The 15258-nt window shown below is 40.4% G+C and overlaps 1 protein-coding gene across 1 annotated transcript in view; it reads right to left on the bottom strand.

Moving 5' to 3' along the window:
- MMP16 (matrix metallopeptidase 16) overlaps positions 1-1698 on the bottom strand; it is a gene marked incomplete at both ends in the record, with an annotated part of 166234 nt that extends 164536 nt beyond the window's left edge. Inside the window, one exon of the mRNA XM_084260872.1 lies at positions 1567-1698. Within this exon, the coding sequence (XP_084116998.1) occupies positions 1567-1698 (132 nt within the window). The remainder of the gene's footprint in view (positions 1-1566) is intronic.
- Between the last annotated feature and the right edge of the window lie 13560 nt (positions 1699-15258).

Here is a 15258-nt window from a genome sequence, read left to right as displayed (position 1 = left end):
CTACAGATCCATGTTGTTAAGCTGAGAGGAGGACTGCGTGTAAGCAAGGGAAACTGCCTGCAGAAAGGGAAAGACATGGGGGAAGAAAAAGTGATTGTTTTTACTATGTTTGAGGTGATCCTGCATGAGGCAGAGGGAGAAAAAGTACAGGTAAGAACTTCAGACGAAAAGGGAGACAGCCTAGGGACAGAGGAGCATCTGTGGGAGCAGTCTTGCCAAAGACAGTAGCAAGAATGAGTGTCACTGAGTGAGAACAAGAGCTCATATAAAGCAAGCAAGCGTGCATATGTGCGAGTCAGAGGCAAAAGACACAGATTTAATTTCTCTGAAAGAACGAACTGTGGGCACCCAGGAGATGAAAGAGACTAGAAACAAGAATGAGTGAGGAGGGTGCGCGAAAAGTTTGGAGTGGAGCTGGCAGGACAGAAGAGAGATCTAATAGAAAACCAGAATTATGGATTACAGGTTGAAAGTGCACATATAAATTAAAGACAGACATAACAAGAAAGATGAATAGTCAGGGAAAGGAAGAGGGAAAACACACATCTCAGTGAAACAAATTCAGAAAAAAGGCTCACAGCAGAACAGACAGAGTGACAGGAGAGGGGCGGGGGGAGGAAAGAATATATGCAAAGATGATAAAGTCCATTAAGGAGCACTAGCTAATAAAAAAATAGTATGCAAAAAACGCAACTGGGAAAACTGGGTGTACAAAAGAGTGACTGGAAATGGATGTCCACTGAATTCTCACTGTCACTGTAAACTCTTAGGGTTTGTCCCATCTTGGTATCCCTGTATTTTCATCTTTTTCTTCACTTGGAAAAAATGCTGTCCCCTGGTCCTCCCCGCCTCTAGTTTTTGCACTGCAGTCGCACCTTTATGTAGCTTGTTCCACTATTTCTAGTGGCAACTCTTTTTGTTACGTTTATATGGGGTGGGGATGGGGGTGGAAGGGAAAAGCCGAAAAACTTATCGTGACAAATAGTCTCCCACAAAGAAACGTGCCAACATCTCAAGTTCCCTGCCTCCTGTTCCCGTAGCGCTCTTTCATTCATTCTTTCAAAAAAAAAAAAAAAAAAGAACCATTTAAAAAAAAAAAGCTTAAAAATAAAAGCTTAAAAGAAACGAGAGACGCCGGGGAAGCTCAGCACTACAGCGGTAGCTCGAGTGCAAGATGCTCACAGAGCCTTCCCCGAGCTGCGTGTCCACACCACGGCCCAGGTTTCCGCTGTGCCCGGGCGGAGGTCTCGTTTCCCGTCCCCCGCGGGCAGCGGGGCGGCGCGGGCTGCGCCCCGGCGCTCAGCATCGCGCTTTGTGCTGCCGCCGATAACGGGATCTCCGCCTGAAACGCATCCATCAGGCGGGGGAACCCAGGGAGGGGAGCGAGCTACCGGCAGCTGGAAAGAAAGCCGACACAGACGTATGCCCTGCCTGCTGGAAGACATGGCTGGCTGGCTGTTGGATTTGGGTTTATTTAGGGGATATATATACGTATATTAAAAAAAGGGGAGAAAGGGGGGCAAGGGAGAGAGGGAAGCACAGACGCTCGCATACGGCTGATCTTACCTCCACATTGAAATACTGCTCCGCTTTGCACACTGTAGCACATAAAATCCAAAGGAAGGTTTGCAAGAAAAACACCCTGGACTGAGACACGAAATCCAACCGGCTTCCAGTGCTGAATGCGAGTACGATCATAGTGAACTGTGCTTCAGTGGATGGAAGATCTCTCTTTCTCTCTTTGCCTTAAACAAATACACAAACAAACCAGCCTCCCTCCCGTGTCGGTGAAGAGCCCGTAGCGCAGGTTCAGCCACGGCAGGGGAGGAGGAGGAGCAGACACTTCACAGCACAGGCGGCGGCGGCGGCAGGGTCAGCTCTCGCTCATCCTCACCACCAGTCCCGTAAGGAGGGAATGTGGCGTCCGAGTGCAGCCGCAGCTCCCGCACAACTCCTCTCTGCCCAGCAGCAGCAACCGCCTCCCCGTGTCCTCCTCCCTCCTCCCTTCTTCTTCTCCTCCTCCTCTTCTCCACCTTCTCCTCCCCTGCCTCCTCCCTCTCCGCCTCCTCCCAAGGCTGGCCTGGCCGCCGGGCGGCAAGCTCAGCTCGGCTCGGCTCGGCTCGGCTCGGCTCGGCTCGGCTCGGCTCGGCTCGGCTCGGCTCGGCTCGGCTCGGCTCGGCTCGCTGCCCTGCCTCGCCGTGCCTCGCCGTGCCGTGCCTCGCCTCGCCCCCCGCCGCTCCCCTCCACTCCAGAATGTTCAGCCGAAATCTACATAGCCCCGCCCCGTAGGCGTCTTAAAGGCGCCAGGCCCACCAGGCGGCCCTGCTGTGCTGCCGCCGTACGGCTGCGCTCGCCGGGTCGGTGGTACGCTGCCTCTGAGTGTGGCTGTCGGGGGGCGGCCGCCCAGGAGGAGCCCTGGGCCCTCCCTCGCACAAGCGAAAGAGCCGAGACCGGTAGGAGGACGGGCCTCCCCTCCTCACGGAAAAGAGTCCGGCTCGACGGGAACGTCCCAACTTCTTCCCCGCTCCCGCGGGGCCCGATTGCGGTCGGGGCGTTACACGGTGCCGCCGGATTACCACACATTCGCACCGCCCGGGCCGGGCTCCCCTGCGCGCCGGGGAACGGGTTGCAAGCCTGGCGGGGTGGGCGTGCGCACGCCGCTGCCGCTAAACCACCGCGAAACGCCTGCCCGGCGGGGTCCCGTCGGGGCGGGCCGGGCCGGGCGTCCCTCCGCCCCGATCCCCTGCCGCCACCGAGGGGCCGGAGCCGCCCAGCTCGTCGCAGCCCCGGTGCGGTCCGGTGTAGCGGAGCAAGCCGAGACGCTGAGCCGTGCTGCCGGCAAAGCGCTCTCGGTTCGAACCGACACGGACCGCGGCGGGGGAGGAGCGCGTCGTGTACGCGGCAAATGAAAGTGTGTGGATGGTGACGAAGGCGGAGAGATGGAGCTGCACGGTAAGCAGCCCGTGATGGGCAGGGATCACAGCACAGTCACTCGGGCATCCCGGGGCCGTGCGTTCTTCCCGGAGCTCGGAAGAAACTCCCAAGTCACTGCCGACAAAGTTCACAGCGAGTGAGTGAGGTCATGATGGTGCAGCCAAGGGTGATGCAAACGAGCCGGACAAAACCTGGCTGTTGGGTTGACTGGAAATCCATTTTAATGCATCTGAATATACAATAAAATATTTATGCGGAAAAAATATGTGAAATACCTTTTCCTTAAAAATCTATGCTGGATATTGTGATGTTCAAAATACCCTGTGACGGTAGCACATAAACTGCTCCTTGCAGTGATTTTTATGGTTAATGGAACATTTTGTGCAGCCCTCTGAGAAGTTACTCGAAGGAAGGTGAAATGACACACAAAAGCATCAGTGAAACAAGCTAGAGTAATAACGCATCTTGGGGGGAAAAAAGGGAGGGGGGAAGCAAGCTTACTGAAAAAAGCAACTTTAAAATTCCAAAATTTATCTTATTTTTACTTGTTTAATTACCAAAAAAAGATGAAAAGATACTTGATCATGATACAGAACAGCCTAGAAGCAGAAGACATGCCTGACATGAAATTCTCTTTCTCAGATTGTTGAGGTAAATGGCCATAATTATAAAACATGCAGATGAAATGTATAAAATTTTGACGACACCCAGTAGGAGAACAGGAGTCTGGCAGGTTCTCCATCATTTTATATCTTAACAGTAAGGTAGTGATTTCTGAAGAAGTCATGTTCTGTTTAAGCAAAAGTAATGACATTTAAGCAGAATTCCTTATGTGATAAACTTTTTTATGCTAACCACTTGATCTTAAAGGTACTTTCTGTACTTCAGATTGTTAGTGAATGATGAAACCATGCTGGCAGCAGGCTAGAAGGACCTGTTGGCACTTTGGTGGCCAGTATCAGAAGTCAGAATGATCTTAACAAATTAAAGAAATGTCTTGGAACCATCAGGAGGAAGCTCAATACTGACAAATTAGATTTGGGAAGAAAAAGCAAGAAGTAAAATCAAAAGGATGCTGGTAAAACAGCAGCACTTCAGAAAAGAATCTGGGGGCTGTAATGGACTATAAAGTAAATATGAGTCAGCAATGTGTTACCATTAAAGAACAAGACAAGACAAAATCATTGTGGAGTGTATTAATAGGTGTGCAGTACATCTGACAGGACACATTATTTTTCTGCTAGGGATTGATGAAGCCCTGTGTTTGGGCTCAAACTAAGGACAGGCCAGAGGAAAATAAAATACTGAAACATTTAGAAAGTAAGACATATACGTAAAAGCTGAAAGAATGCTAGTCTGAGAGGACTGAGAGTAAATGGTTTCTTTGTATGGAATGTGCTGCTGTGAAAAAAAACACATTTCCTTCTGTGTTTGGGATAAAGGAAGAAAATAGATCAATTAAATTATTCGGAAAGTTCAGATTCAGTGTTAGAAAAAACTTTCTAAAATGTGATGGTAGTACCATTTGGAACAAGATATCCCCCGGGAGTGTGGAATCTCTTCTATCCCAAGATTTGAGAGACAAGAATATTGTAGCTCTCCTCTCTCCATTCCTAGGGTAGTGGATTGTATTATGAAATCTCAAACTTCTTTGCTTCTAGTATATCACTTGTTTTTTTCATTACTTTATGAACAATCACTGTAACTGGTGTAAAAAACCTTGTAAGTCATTAACTTCACACTGACCCTTTTGGTTTTCCTCTTTTTCTAAGGGGCCTCCTCCTTGTTTGCACACTCAGCAAGCTCTAGCTCTCTTTCTGATGGTGTATTTTGTAGCCTGCCATTAGTGTAATACCAGTCCTGTCAGGACTGCTGTGGCATTGTATAAATACAGCTACCTCCTTCCTTTTGTGACAGAAAGACACTCAAGTGCAGGGATTTAAAAAAAAAAAAAAAAAAAGAATAATTTCTTTTTGAACCACGAGCATTCAATACGTCACTACTGCAGGCTTACAGGGATACAATGGAGAAATGCACTATTGCTGTTTTAGAAGTACAACGACACTTACTACAACCACAAGAGATTCACAAAATACACTGCTGCCCACACAGCAGTCACGGAATTCGGTATTGCCGCCCGCAACCGAGTCGCGTCACTCACTGTTACCGCCCGCAGGCAATTCACAAGGTTCAATATTATAACCACAGCACATTCACAGAACACACTATCATAAGCACACTAAATACTACACGTGTGTTAGTTGATTACCCAAGACTACAAACTTATAGCATAGCAAATACCCATCTCTCTGGTAAGGGTTCTCAGTATGTTACCTCGCAGAGTTGGAAAAGCGGCTCCCCCATCTCAGACTGAATCCAAGGGGGTTTTATTTGATTTTTTTTGTCTGATGTAGGTGACAGTGTCCTAGTGGACAATGCCACCTTCCATGTGTGTCATTAGCAATGATCCCCCTTATCTTGTGCCCTATCTGTTGCGTATCTTTGCATTGTCTGGGCCCACTAAGCCAAATGGGGACCCTCTGGCTTGCCTTTCTTTACTTTACTGCTAGACATCTGAATAGTGGCTTGATTGGGACTCAGGGCATGTTGTTTGTTAAAGGAATTCCAAGCCTTAACCCAGGTTTCAGTTCGTTGAATTATGAAGCACCACCCATTTAGTCTCATTTTGCAGGACAACTCAAGACTGAGCTATCTACACAGCTCCCCATGGGCTCTCTGCTGAGATGGGGCCTCAAGGCTGAGTGGCTTTACAACCCCCCATGAGTCAGCTGATGGCCTAGACACTGCTGCCTGATGGGCTAGACACTGCCAAAACCTGTTTGTGGACCTCTGAGACAGATGATCTTTACACCTTTACACTATAGCCATGAGAAGAAGAAAGAAGAGAAGCAATGGCAAGAATAGAATGTTGGAGAATGAAAGCACCTGAACATATGTAAGCATGTTTGAGAGAGGAGTCCGCACATGTAAAGAAATGGATTGATAGGGAAACGGAGTAGCAGTGTGAATATGAGTGCCAAGGGAAGCAACAAGGTATACAAAGGCCAAAGAACTTTGAAGTGAAAAATATCACTTGTGTGATATTTTACATTTGTGTAAAGGAAGAAACACCAGCAATGCTGGGAGTGAGCTTTGAATATTTATAAGCTGTGGGCAGGAACATACAGCAGTAGGGTCAGAGCCTCATGGGACATGTAAGAAAGTAAAGAGAAGTAGAAAATAATTTAAAACTCCATACAGAGGGTTGTTTGTAGATATGTGTGTATGGGATTATGAGAGACATTAAAGGAAAGACAGAAAAAGGCAGAAAAGACGGTAGACCAAATAAGTCAGGAAGGAAGCAGAAAAAATGCAATTGGAAAGAAATGGGAGTTATTTTTTTGCAGTACTTAACTGATCCAATCATATGCTTTATAAGTGCTGTGCAGTTTTTATCTTTATCAAATACCAATAGATTTTCCTGTTCTTGACTATGGCAGTTGCTGTCAGTAATTAATAAGCAGTGAACAGATTTGTAGGGAAGCAAAAATGAAAGTATTTCCATTTAGTTCTAAAACTTTCAGCTTTTTTGACAGACCAGAAGAGGTCTTTCTCCTGTGCTCCCAACCATTTCTTAGACTCTGTAGAATATATCTTTAATGGATGACTGGTCAGAGGTTTACAATGAATGATTGCTAGAAGCAGCTACAGACATCGTTAAAAGTGCCCATGCCCAGCTTTGAACACAGGGCAAAAATCTTCCCATTCACTGTATAGCAGTTCTGAATAGAAATTTATATGGCAACTGAAAAATCAAAATAATACATGTTGTCCTTCCTGTATTTTGTGTTGCTTAGCTGCTACAACTTCCCAGCTGGAACTTTTTTAAAGAGTAGAGAGCTTCATTACAAGATTAAACTGCAGAGACTGAGAGTAAGTAATACATATCTCAGATATAATAAACTGCAAAGATTGAGGGTAAGTAACACATACCTCACACAACCTATATTTATCTCACACTGCTATTTTTAGTTCTGGTTTGGAAAGGATGTTCTAAACACCTGGCCTTTTACTCATGGAGTGAGAATTTAATCGATGTGTCTATGTGAATTCTGTTCAACTGTCTGAAAGGCAATAAATGGGTTCAGCACTGTAGAAGGGAATATCACATTGAATATGTATTCCTGACAGGATCACACTCATATTTCCTGTATTCAGGTACCTATCATTCTTTCTTTATACATGGTTCAAGGCAGGCCTAAGGCTATCTGATCAGAAGTAGGTCTGACTTATACTGGCAATGCGCTTTACTGTGTTCCACTGACAGCTTTATAAAGAATCTTAACTAAAGAGAAATGTAAATGACTTTTTTCTCTCCCACTCCTGATGCATTCTCTTTATGCTTTCTGATTTTTGGCTTGGTCTGCAGAGCAAGAAAGGTCCATCCAAGCTTTAAGTCCATCAGCAATTTCCCAAGATGTGTATCTCAAACTACAGGGGTTTTTACAGCCAAAGGCTGACAAGTGGTCCAGGTGTCCTTCGGAGTTTATAGTATGGTCAGAATAGCAGTCCCCTGATTTTTGTAAGATTTTAACAGTTTGTGTTGAATATTATCTCCTTCATTTTTATGAGGTGTGCTGTGTACAAGATTGGCATTGTTAACAGCTAAGAGAAGAACACAATACACAAAGTGGAAAAAAATAATGCAGAACAGAGACAGGTTAGCCTGACAGATTTGAGGAGGAAAGCACAAGGAGTTCTGAGACAGTACTCATCCATAACCAAATGGCTTGAAAAGTAACAAAGTCCCCTTAAAAATGTTGAAGGTTTAGTTCAAGAAAGAAACAGAGAGGTGTCTGTCATTAATACTAGGATTCAAAAGTGTGCAAAGGTCTTGTTACTGTGTTATTTCTAGAACATAAACAAAAAGGCCCCCATAACTCAACATGGATCTTAAATGGAAGGTAGGTTTTGTGTTGCTCTAACCTGGCTGGAAATTCCACATCAAAATAGTTAAAGTAGACATCTTTTTAAATTATTAATTAAGCTCCTCCAATTAACTGTACTTATAACCTGTGTCATTTATTGTCCACAGAAATTAATTTTATATGGTCCATTTACAACTTTCCAAACACCATTTTGTACTATATTTTTTTCTTTAGTTTTACAACACAAATGAGCATTGGAAGTGTTACCTGTGGAAAGATGAGTCTTGGCAATTGGAGTCTGGGATAAATAGTGTTGTATTGACACTTGAAGAGTAACCCTAAAACCGTGGAGTTTCATAGATAGATTGGCTTCACCTGGCAAAATGAGTAGCAGTAAAGTAGATAGCAATGTTAACATTTAAATACCTTTGGTGAGTTTCAGAGTTAATTACCAGTGTCATTAATGGAATCACTGCATCTCCTAGAGCTATTGCTTTGCAGACTCAAGAAAAAAGTAGTATACTTGGCATATACATTCAAGGATATCTTTATTACCACAGCATAATTTCTTTACTTACATGCTCTTGGATGAATTAATGTTTAGGTTTTAAAAAGCAGCTCTACTGCTTTGGTAGCCAAAGAATCAGAGTTACTACCCTTGAAAGCATCAGACCTTTATGACTGCTTAAGATGACTTTAGTTTATAGCATTCATAAATGAGATTTTGGATCAAGAAGAACTGTTAAGGGAAGAAAACTGCACACAGCTTGTAAAGAGAGCAGTGTTAACAATAGAACAATAGAAACTGTGTTTTAAAAGGGCACAGTTGGAAATGCATCTGAAGAAACAGGAGGGTTCACTCAAGGTTAAGCTTACATATTACTCAATTCTGCAATACAGATGCACCTGACATAGCTATCTAGTAGAAATAGGTATTCAAGTGAGGAGGGAAAGATCATGTACATAGAGGATTCAGTTTATCTGGGTCCGTATTCCTCCAAATAAAACCTGTTGTTTTCCCCTTTTATTGGCAACATTTACTTCCATGTTAAGGTTATATTAGCATCCTTTTTCTATAATTGGTTATTTTTTTGTCATTTGGGAGAAAGTGTTCAGGTCAAAGAGGAACATAAAATAATACATATTCTGATGAGATTAGTACTAGGGTTCCATTTGCAATTTAAACTTTTTAAGGTCAATGCTCGCGGTCTAATAACCGACATTTAACAATTTTAGAAATGCAGCTTTTAATATAAGAATATTGAAGTGTAGGCGTGTTTGTATAAATCCACTTATCCCAAAATGAAAAAAGTCTGGAAAGTGAAAGTGAGAAAAGCTTCAGAAAATGAGTTCTTTATAATAGTAGGGCAGCTGTATTTAATTTCTTAGACTCTGATGGTCTGCTGCAATATTGCTGTAGCACTTCTGAAGGGGGAGGACCTAATATCATAGAATCATAGAATGCATTAGGTTGGAAGGGACCTTTAAAGATCATCTACTCCAATCCCACTTCAGTAAGGAGGGCACAGCTTTAACTAGATCAGATTACTGAAAACTTCATCAAGCCTGACTTTGAATATGTCCAGGAATGAGGCCTCTGCTACTTTTCTGGGCAACCTGTGCCAGTGTTTCACGAAGGTACATTTCAAACCTGTCTGTATCTATTGTAGGTGTGTATAGAGCTACAAAAATAGATTTAAATTAATTTTATTTCTAGTGCTGTATCAGGCAAAATTATGGTGAAGAAAAAAGATGTGAAGAGGAATTGGTGAAGCACAGCTGAAGGTTACTAGCCTTAAAACGTCTGTTTATACATGGTTACTGGTAGCAGTGAGATTATCAAGAGAGTGAAGTAAGCAGTCAGGTCTTAGGTCTGCATTCTGGGAGGAACACATAGAAAGTAGTTACATTATGGTGTGGCCTTTTATAAAGTTTTACTGGTTTGGTTTGATGTGACCAGGCACCGAAAAGTTCTAAACTACTGAAGATTTTTACAACAACCCTTCCCCACCTTCCAGTTTTACTTTGTAAAATTTGTGAGCGTACATACAACCCCAGTCCATCTAATGTTTCATGTTATCTTTCTTCAAGAAAACCCTATTCCACAGAATCATAGAATATTCTGAGTTGGAAGGGACCCATAATCATCAAGTCCCGCTCCTTTTTATATGTTTTTAATGTATTTTGTTGTGGTTTTTTTTTAAATCTTCCTTAATCTATGACATATGAATTTGTATACCTTTTCTCTATTTTTATTTTAGAATTTTTCTGGTCTTCCCAATTTTATTTTCTTCTAACATTCGTATTGCAAGACACTTCATAAAAGCACAAGAACCAGCTATACAGTATTTCCATCTCATTAAGGGGGCTCCCAGTAGAGATCCTCAGCATACTTTCCTACTCATACATAACTGAAGAAGAGGCAGAATTAGGCTTAGACCTTTATCTTGAGAGAAGATTCCAAATAGTGCTCATACTTACAGTGTGAAATTACAAGGCAACCTAACGGATTGGAACACCTAGTTCTCATCATCACAAACCTGTCCTGAATATTTGAAAACATTAGGCTTACACTTCATCTATTTCATTGTCTTGTGGTGGAAAGGACAAAATAAAAATGAATGAAAGCAAAATAGGAGAAAGATACTTGCTAATATAGATAATTATATTTAAAAGTGCATTTACTGCTGTTTGTTTATTTGCTTAATCAACACCTGAGGTTTACACAGGGTTTACATTAATTGATTGATATTGTAGTTGCCCAATTTATCAAATTCTCTGAAAACCTTTCTTACTGTTCATTATTTAGTATTATTACCAATGTTACTGTGTCCAGTCATTCATAGTGAAAAATCACCTTTGCACATAGTGAATGGGCTTTATGAGGTGAGGAGCCTTTAGTAGGCCTTCAGACCTTCAGCTCTCACTGACCCAAAAGCAGATAAAATTATTTGTACTTTTTAGAAGGTTTTTCATATTTTGTTAAAAAATTTCCATGCTTGTCATTATGAGTAAAATTTCTGGAGGACAGAGGATGATGTCAGCAACATTAGAAATATGTAGGGTTTTCATTATAGCACACATACTAAGGTTGCTAGTCTGTGAAAGCATGTGTATGTGGGGATGTATATACATATGTGTGAGAGGGAGGGAGCTTCAGATCATCTTAATAGAGAGCATGTAATTTCCAGTTTCTCATTACAACTATCCAAAACCTGCAAGAAAATAGAGAGAATGAGTTTTGAGACAAAGTCTTTCTGCTTTTCCCAAACCCTTACAGGTACTTCTCTTCAAATACATGATATTCATTCATGTTTAGTATTGAACAAGATAGTATGAAACATATGTACGGTACACTTACGAAAACATATATATACACATATATATTTATATATATGCGCATGGACTAACAGTGATAATGGAGATTAGATCCAATAAAAGAAATTTTATCATTAATTATTTGGGAAAGATCCATTTTACCAACTCTAACTCTTCAGTCTGAAACATCAAATCTGTAAATTTACCATTTCTAATTATCCAAATAAAATAGCTTGTCTGTTCTTTAATTATTATTATAACTTTGAAACTGGAGATCATAATTTAGTTGGAAATTTATTTCTTTTTATGTGTTTTGTACTTAATTTTTTGTTTTACTCAGTTGGTATTTTAGTGTTTGTGTATCTCTAAGATTTGGCATTGTTTTTCTTCTTTAGAGAATGTTCTGAGCAAAGGTAATCGTAGGAGCATTCAAATTCTAAAATTGAAGTGTTAAGCATCTAAATATCTGGAGAGAAAATTTATATTCAAATGACATAATTGATTAATAGTCAAAAGAAAATTGCTAATTTTACATTTAGATAAAGAATTCAAATACACCTGTAAAGTATATGATCATACAGAAAATATTCAGGGACCATAAATAATAATCAGATGAAGCTATGCAGGCTCATACAAAACTTGCAATTTTCCATTAAGTGTTCTGCAAATAAAATTGAAAATCTTTTGCTTAAAAATTGAGGATATAAAAACTGTAAAGCAGACAGACACACTTCTAGCATTCAGGTGAGGATTCAGGTTTATATGCTATAGACTGATACTTGAATTGTTTTCAGTGGAACTAACTTTTATTACCAAAGGACCTGTCTCAGGAAATCTGTATTTAACCTGAATAATTTCCTGTAGCACAGTACAACTGAATACTTTGCATAAGAGAACAGATTAATGCATATGTGACAAGAGAAGCACTAATAATTTTAAAACTTTTGCTTTAATTATAGTTATTGTAATACGAATTGCAGGTAAATGCCAAGTTTATGGAACTGAAGTCTTCAGTCTAACAAGATTACTCCAGTACTCAAAAGTGGTTCTGGAATGTATTAAGGACACATTCATTATGACATTTTACAAATACTTAATAAAATTTAAGCCTTTTTCCTAATCATGCTATACAGTTCCTTGGACTTTTATGAACTTTTTCCCTTTTAAATCATAACAATATATGTAACATGGCTTGCCAACACATGCCATGTATTAATGTTTTACTTTAGGTGGTATCACTGGATACTGTACTTTTCCAGTCCTCAGAAATTTCAGGTTTCTTGACGGTGCTTTATGCAGCGACATTTGGCATCAAGATATTGAGCTGGCACCTGGGAATTTCCATTTTCCTACCTTCCCATAGGATCAAAACTGTTCACATTTTGCATTTTCAAGGTTTGATGGTTCAGATCCCAAGCAGGTTTTAGCTAAATGCTCTCTTCCCTACCAAACAACTTTGTTGCCATGACAAAACAAATATTTCCATTTTCCTTGGTACAATCACAAGTCAGTTTAGCATATTTTTTCTTGGAGGGCAGCAGGGATTTAGGTCTAAAGATGTGCAATAGTGTGTGACTTGGTGATGAAAAAGGTTATTTTCATATTGTACATTTTTTAAAAATACATGTCCATATCAGTATACTATCATGTTAATGAATATGACAAAAACTTTTGCCTTGGACCCAGATGGATTTGTGAAGCTGAGAAAGGAAGAGAGTGCAGAGGCGGTGGTAATGAAGCTGTGCCTTATCATTGTGGGATAAATTTGACTTAATTTAAACCCAGAATATTTAATTTTGACTGTTTGGGTTTGGGTTTTGTATCGAGTTAGTCCTGCCTCAGAGCTGAGCGTATTGACCAAATGACCAAAGAATCTTTAACTTGGTACACTCCTTGAAAATTAGAGAATAGAGAATAGAGAAATGTTTGTATTTCTCCAGTTCATAAATTAAATTTATTTGTTAATGATAAGTTTCTCCACTTTTTTTGTGGGTGTTTGTGTGGGTTCTTTTGTCCGGAAGGATCCTCAGATGATGGTAAGCTTTGTGGGCTTTTTGTGGAACATATTTGTCTGCTGACTAATGGGACTAATCTTTGAAACACTAGTATTCTGTCCCTTCATTTTTGCTGACAGATGATATATTTTTCCTTAGCTCTTGGAACTAAAAGGTTTTTATTTAATGATTAAAAATGCACTTGCTTGGAATGGTATGAGCTTGCCATTCTGAGAACATGATGACAATAATATGATTGTGATGTAATTACAACATGTACAGCTTTGGGAAGTGATCTCATTTTCAGAAACTTGTAGCTCCTCATAATTGTTACCAGTACAGTCCCTACACAGATGGGAAAGGGTAACGTTTTTTCTGGACCCTATGCAGATGCCAGTAATAAGACTGAAGGCATCTCTTAAGGCACTTCAAAACATGAACTTGCATATCCTGAATGGTTAAAACTTCTGACTGTAACAGCTTATTTTCTAGATCGTTTTCCCTATACTAGTAGATTAATAAATAGGTAAGATACATTGTTTCTGGTACCTGCGGGGAAAAATAGAACAGGATAACTTTTCAGCCTTGGTCCACATTATTAAGACCACCCTGTTATTAATGCACCTGTAAAGGGATCATTTCCAGAGGAGCAGTGATACTGCTCAACAAATGGTTCTTCTGCTTGCTGTTTGCACGTCTTATTCAGACTCAGTGTATACAGCTAGGAAGAGCATTGATGTAATTTTGGTAATGAAGATGGGAAAGAAGAAAGAGCACCTCTGAGCCTTATAAACAACTCATAGTCCCTATGGCTAGAAACCTTTCAGATGCATAGAACAGTATGGCATAGGAAAACAAAATGTGACAAAATATCAGTACTGTTTAGAACAACAAGCAAAGTGAGGCATGCAAGAACATGACCTTGTGCTCAGTAACCTAGTCTTTATGCAAGTAATTTTCATTAAGGTAAGCTAGTGAATACAGGGAGTGATTTCTGTAAATATTAATTTAATTTTTTTAATGAATTCACTTCAGCATTGTATTTCTCAGTTACGTTTGTCTATGAATATTCTAGTGAACTAGAATTAGCTTGCAAGATCATATTTATTTGGCTAGTTAGCTGTTTTTAAGAAATAGTTCGTTTAAAGGAAATGCTGGAGGATGTTTAGGGAAGATTAGACTTGTACCTGTAAACAAAACTAGACATGGCAATTGAAATACACTGCAACTGGAAACATCAGCTGCAGCACATAAATGGTAAACAAATAAAAAAATGTCCTAGAAACCAGATCTCCACTTTTTAAAATGTAAGAGGATATTAAGGCCATTCCTTAACATCACCTCTCCTCCCTTAAGCTATTGTCTGGAATTAAGCTGAAACAGCTCCTGGAAATTTATTTCTGTGGCCCCCAGTCAGATTCTTTTACGTGTAGTGTACCGCACTTGTAGTAAGATACTTTTTTCTCCCATGTTTCTGTTCTCTTCTTACTATATTTATTCATTATGCTTAAAGAATTTGCAGTTGTTCCCACCTCATACTGCTACAAATGGGGAGCTATAATGACTGCATGTGAATGGCAAGAATCTTTGGGCCTACTTCTATTTACAGTCTCCTCAGAAGTCCCATCTTAAAATCACGTACACCACTTCATCAAGTTGGTGAAGATGAATTTTCTCTGTGATTTTTACATGTAAAGATTTTTAAAATGAACTAATTTTGGTCATCATTTATCTCTCATATCTGTTAAGATGAAGATAAATGAACAACTAGTTCTTTAAAAATTTACTTATTACACAGAATCTTACTTTGTATAGTTGTTTGGGTTTTTTTCAGCTGTGTTGCTGTCCTTTTTCAATTCTGCCTCCATAATTATATAATTAGCTGTGCACTAGGCCAATTTGAAACTTTGACTTCCTCTATTTTCAGATGGTACTGACAATTTTCCTTTATATCTAATTGTGTTTGATACTCCTGCGTACTATAATAGAATGCTCCAGGACGAGTTTCACTAAGTAGGTTGTAAATTTCAAAGTGTTTCCATCTATACAAAGTCTGCATTGCATTCCTGGAAGTAGGTCGTGGA

Source organism: Gallinula chloropus (assembly GCF_964237585.1).
Source record: "Gallinula chloropus genome assembly, chromosome: 2".
Lineage (NCBI taxonomy): Eukaryota > Metazoa > Chordata > Aves > Gruiformes > Rallidae > Gallinula > Gallinula chloropus.
This window is presented reverse-complemented; position numbering and strand designations above follow the sequence as displayed.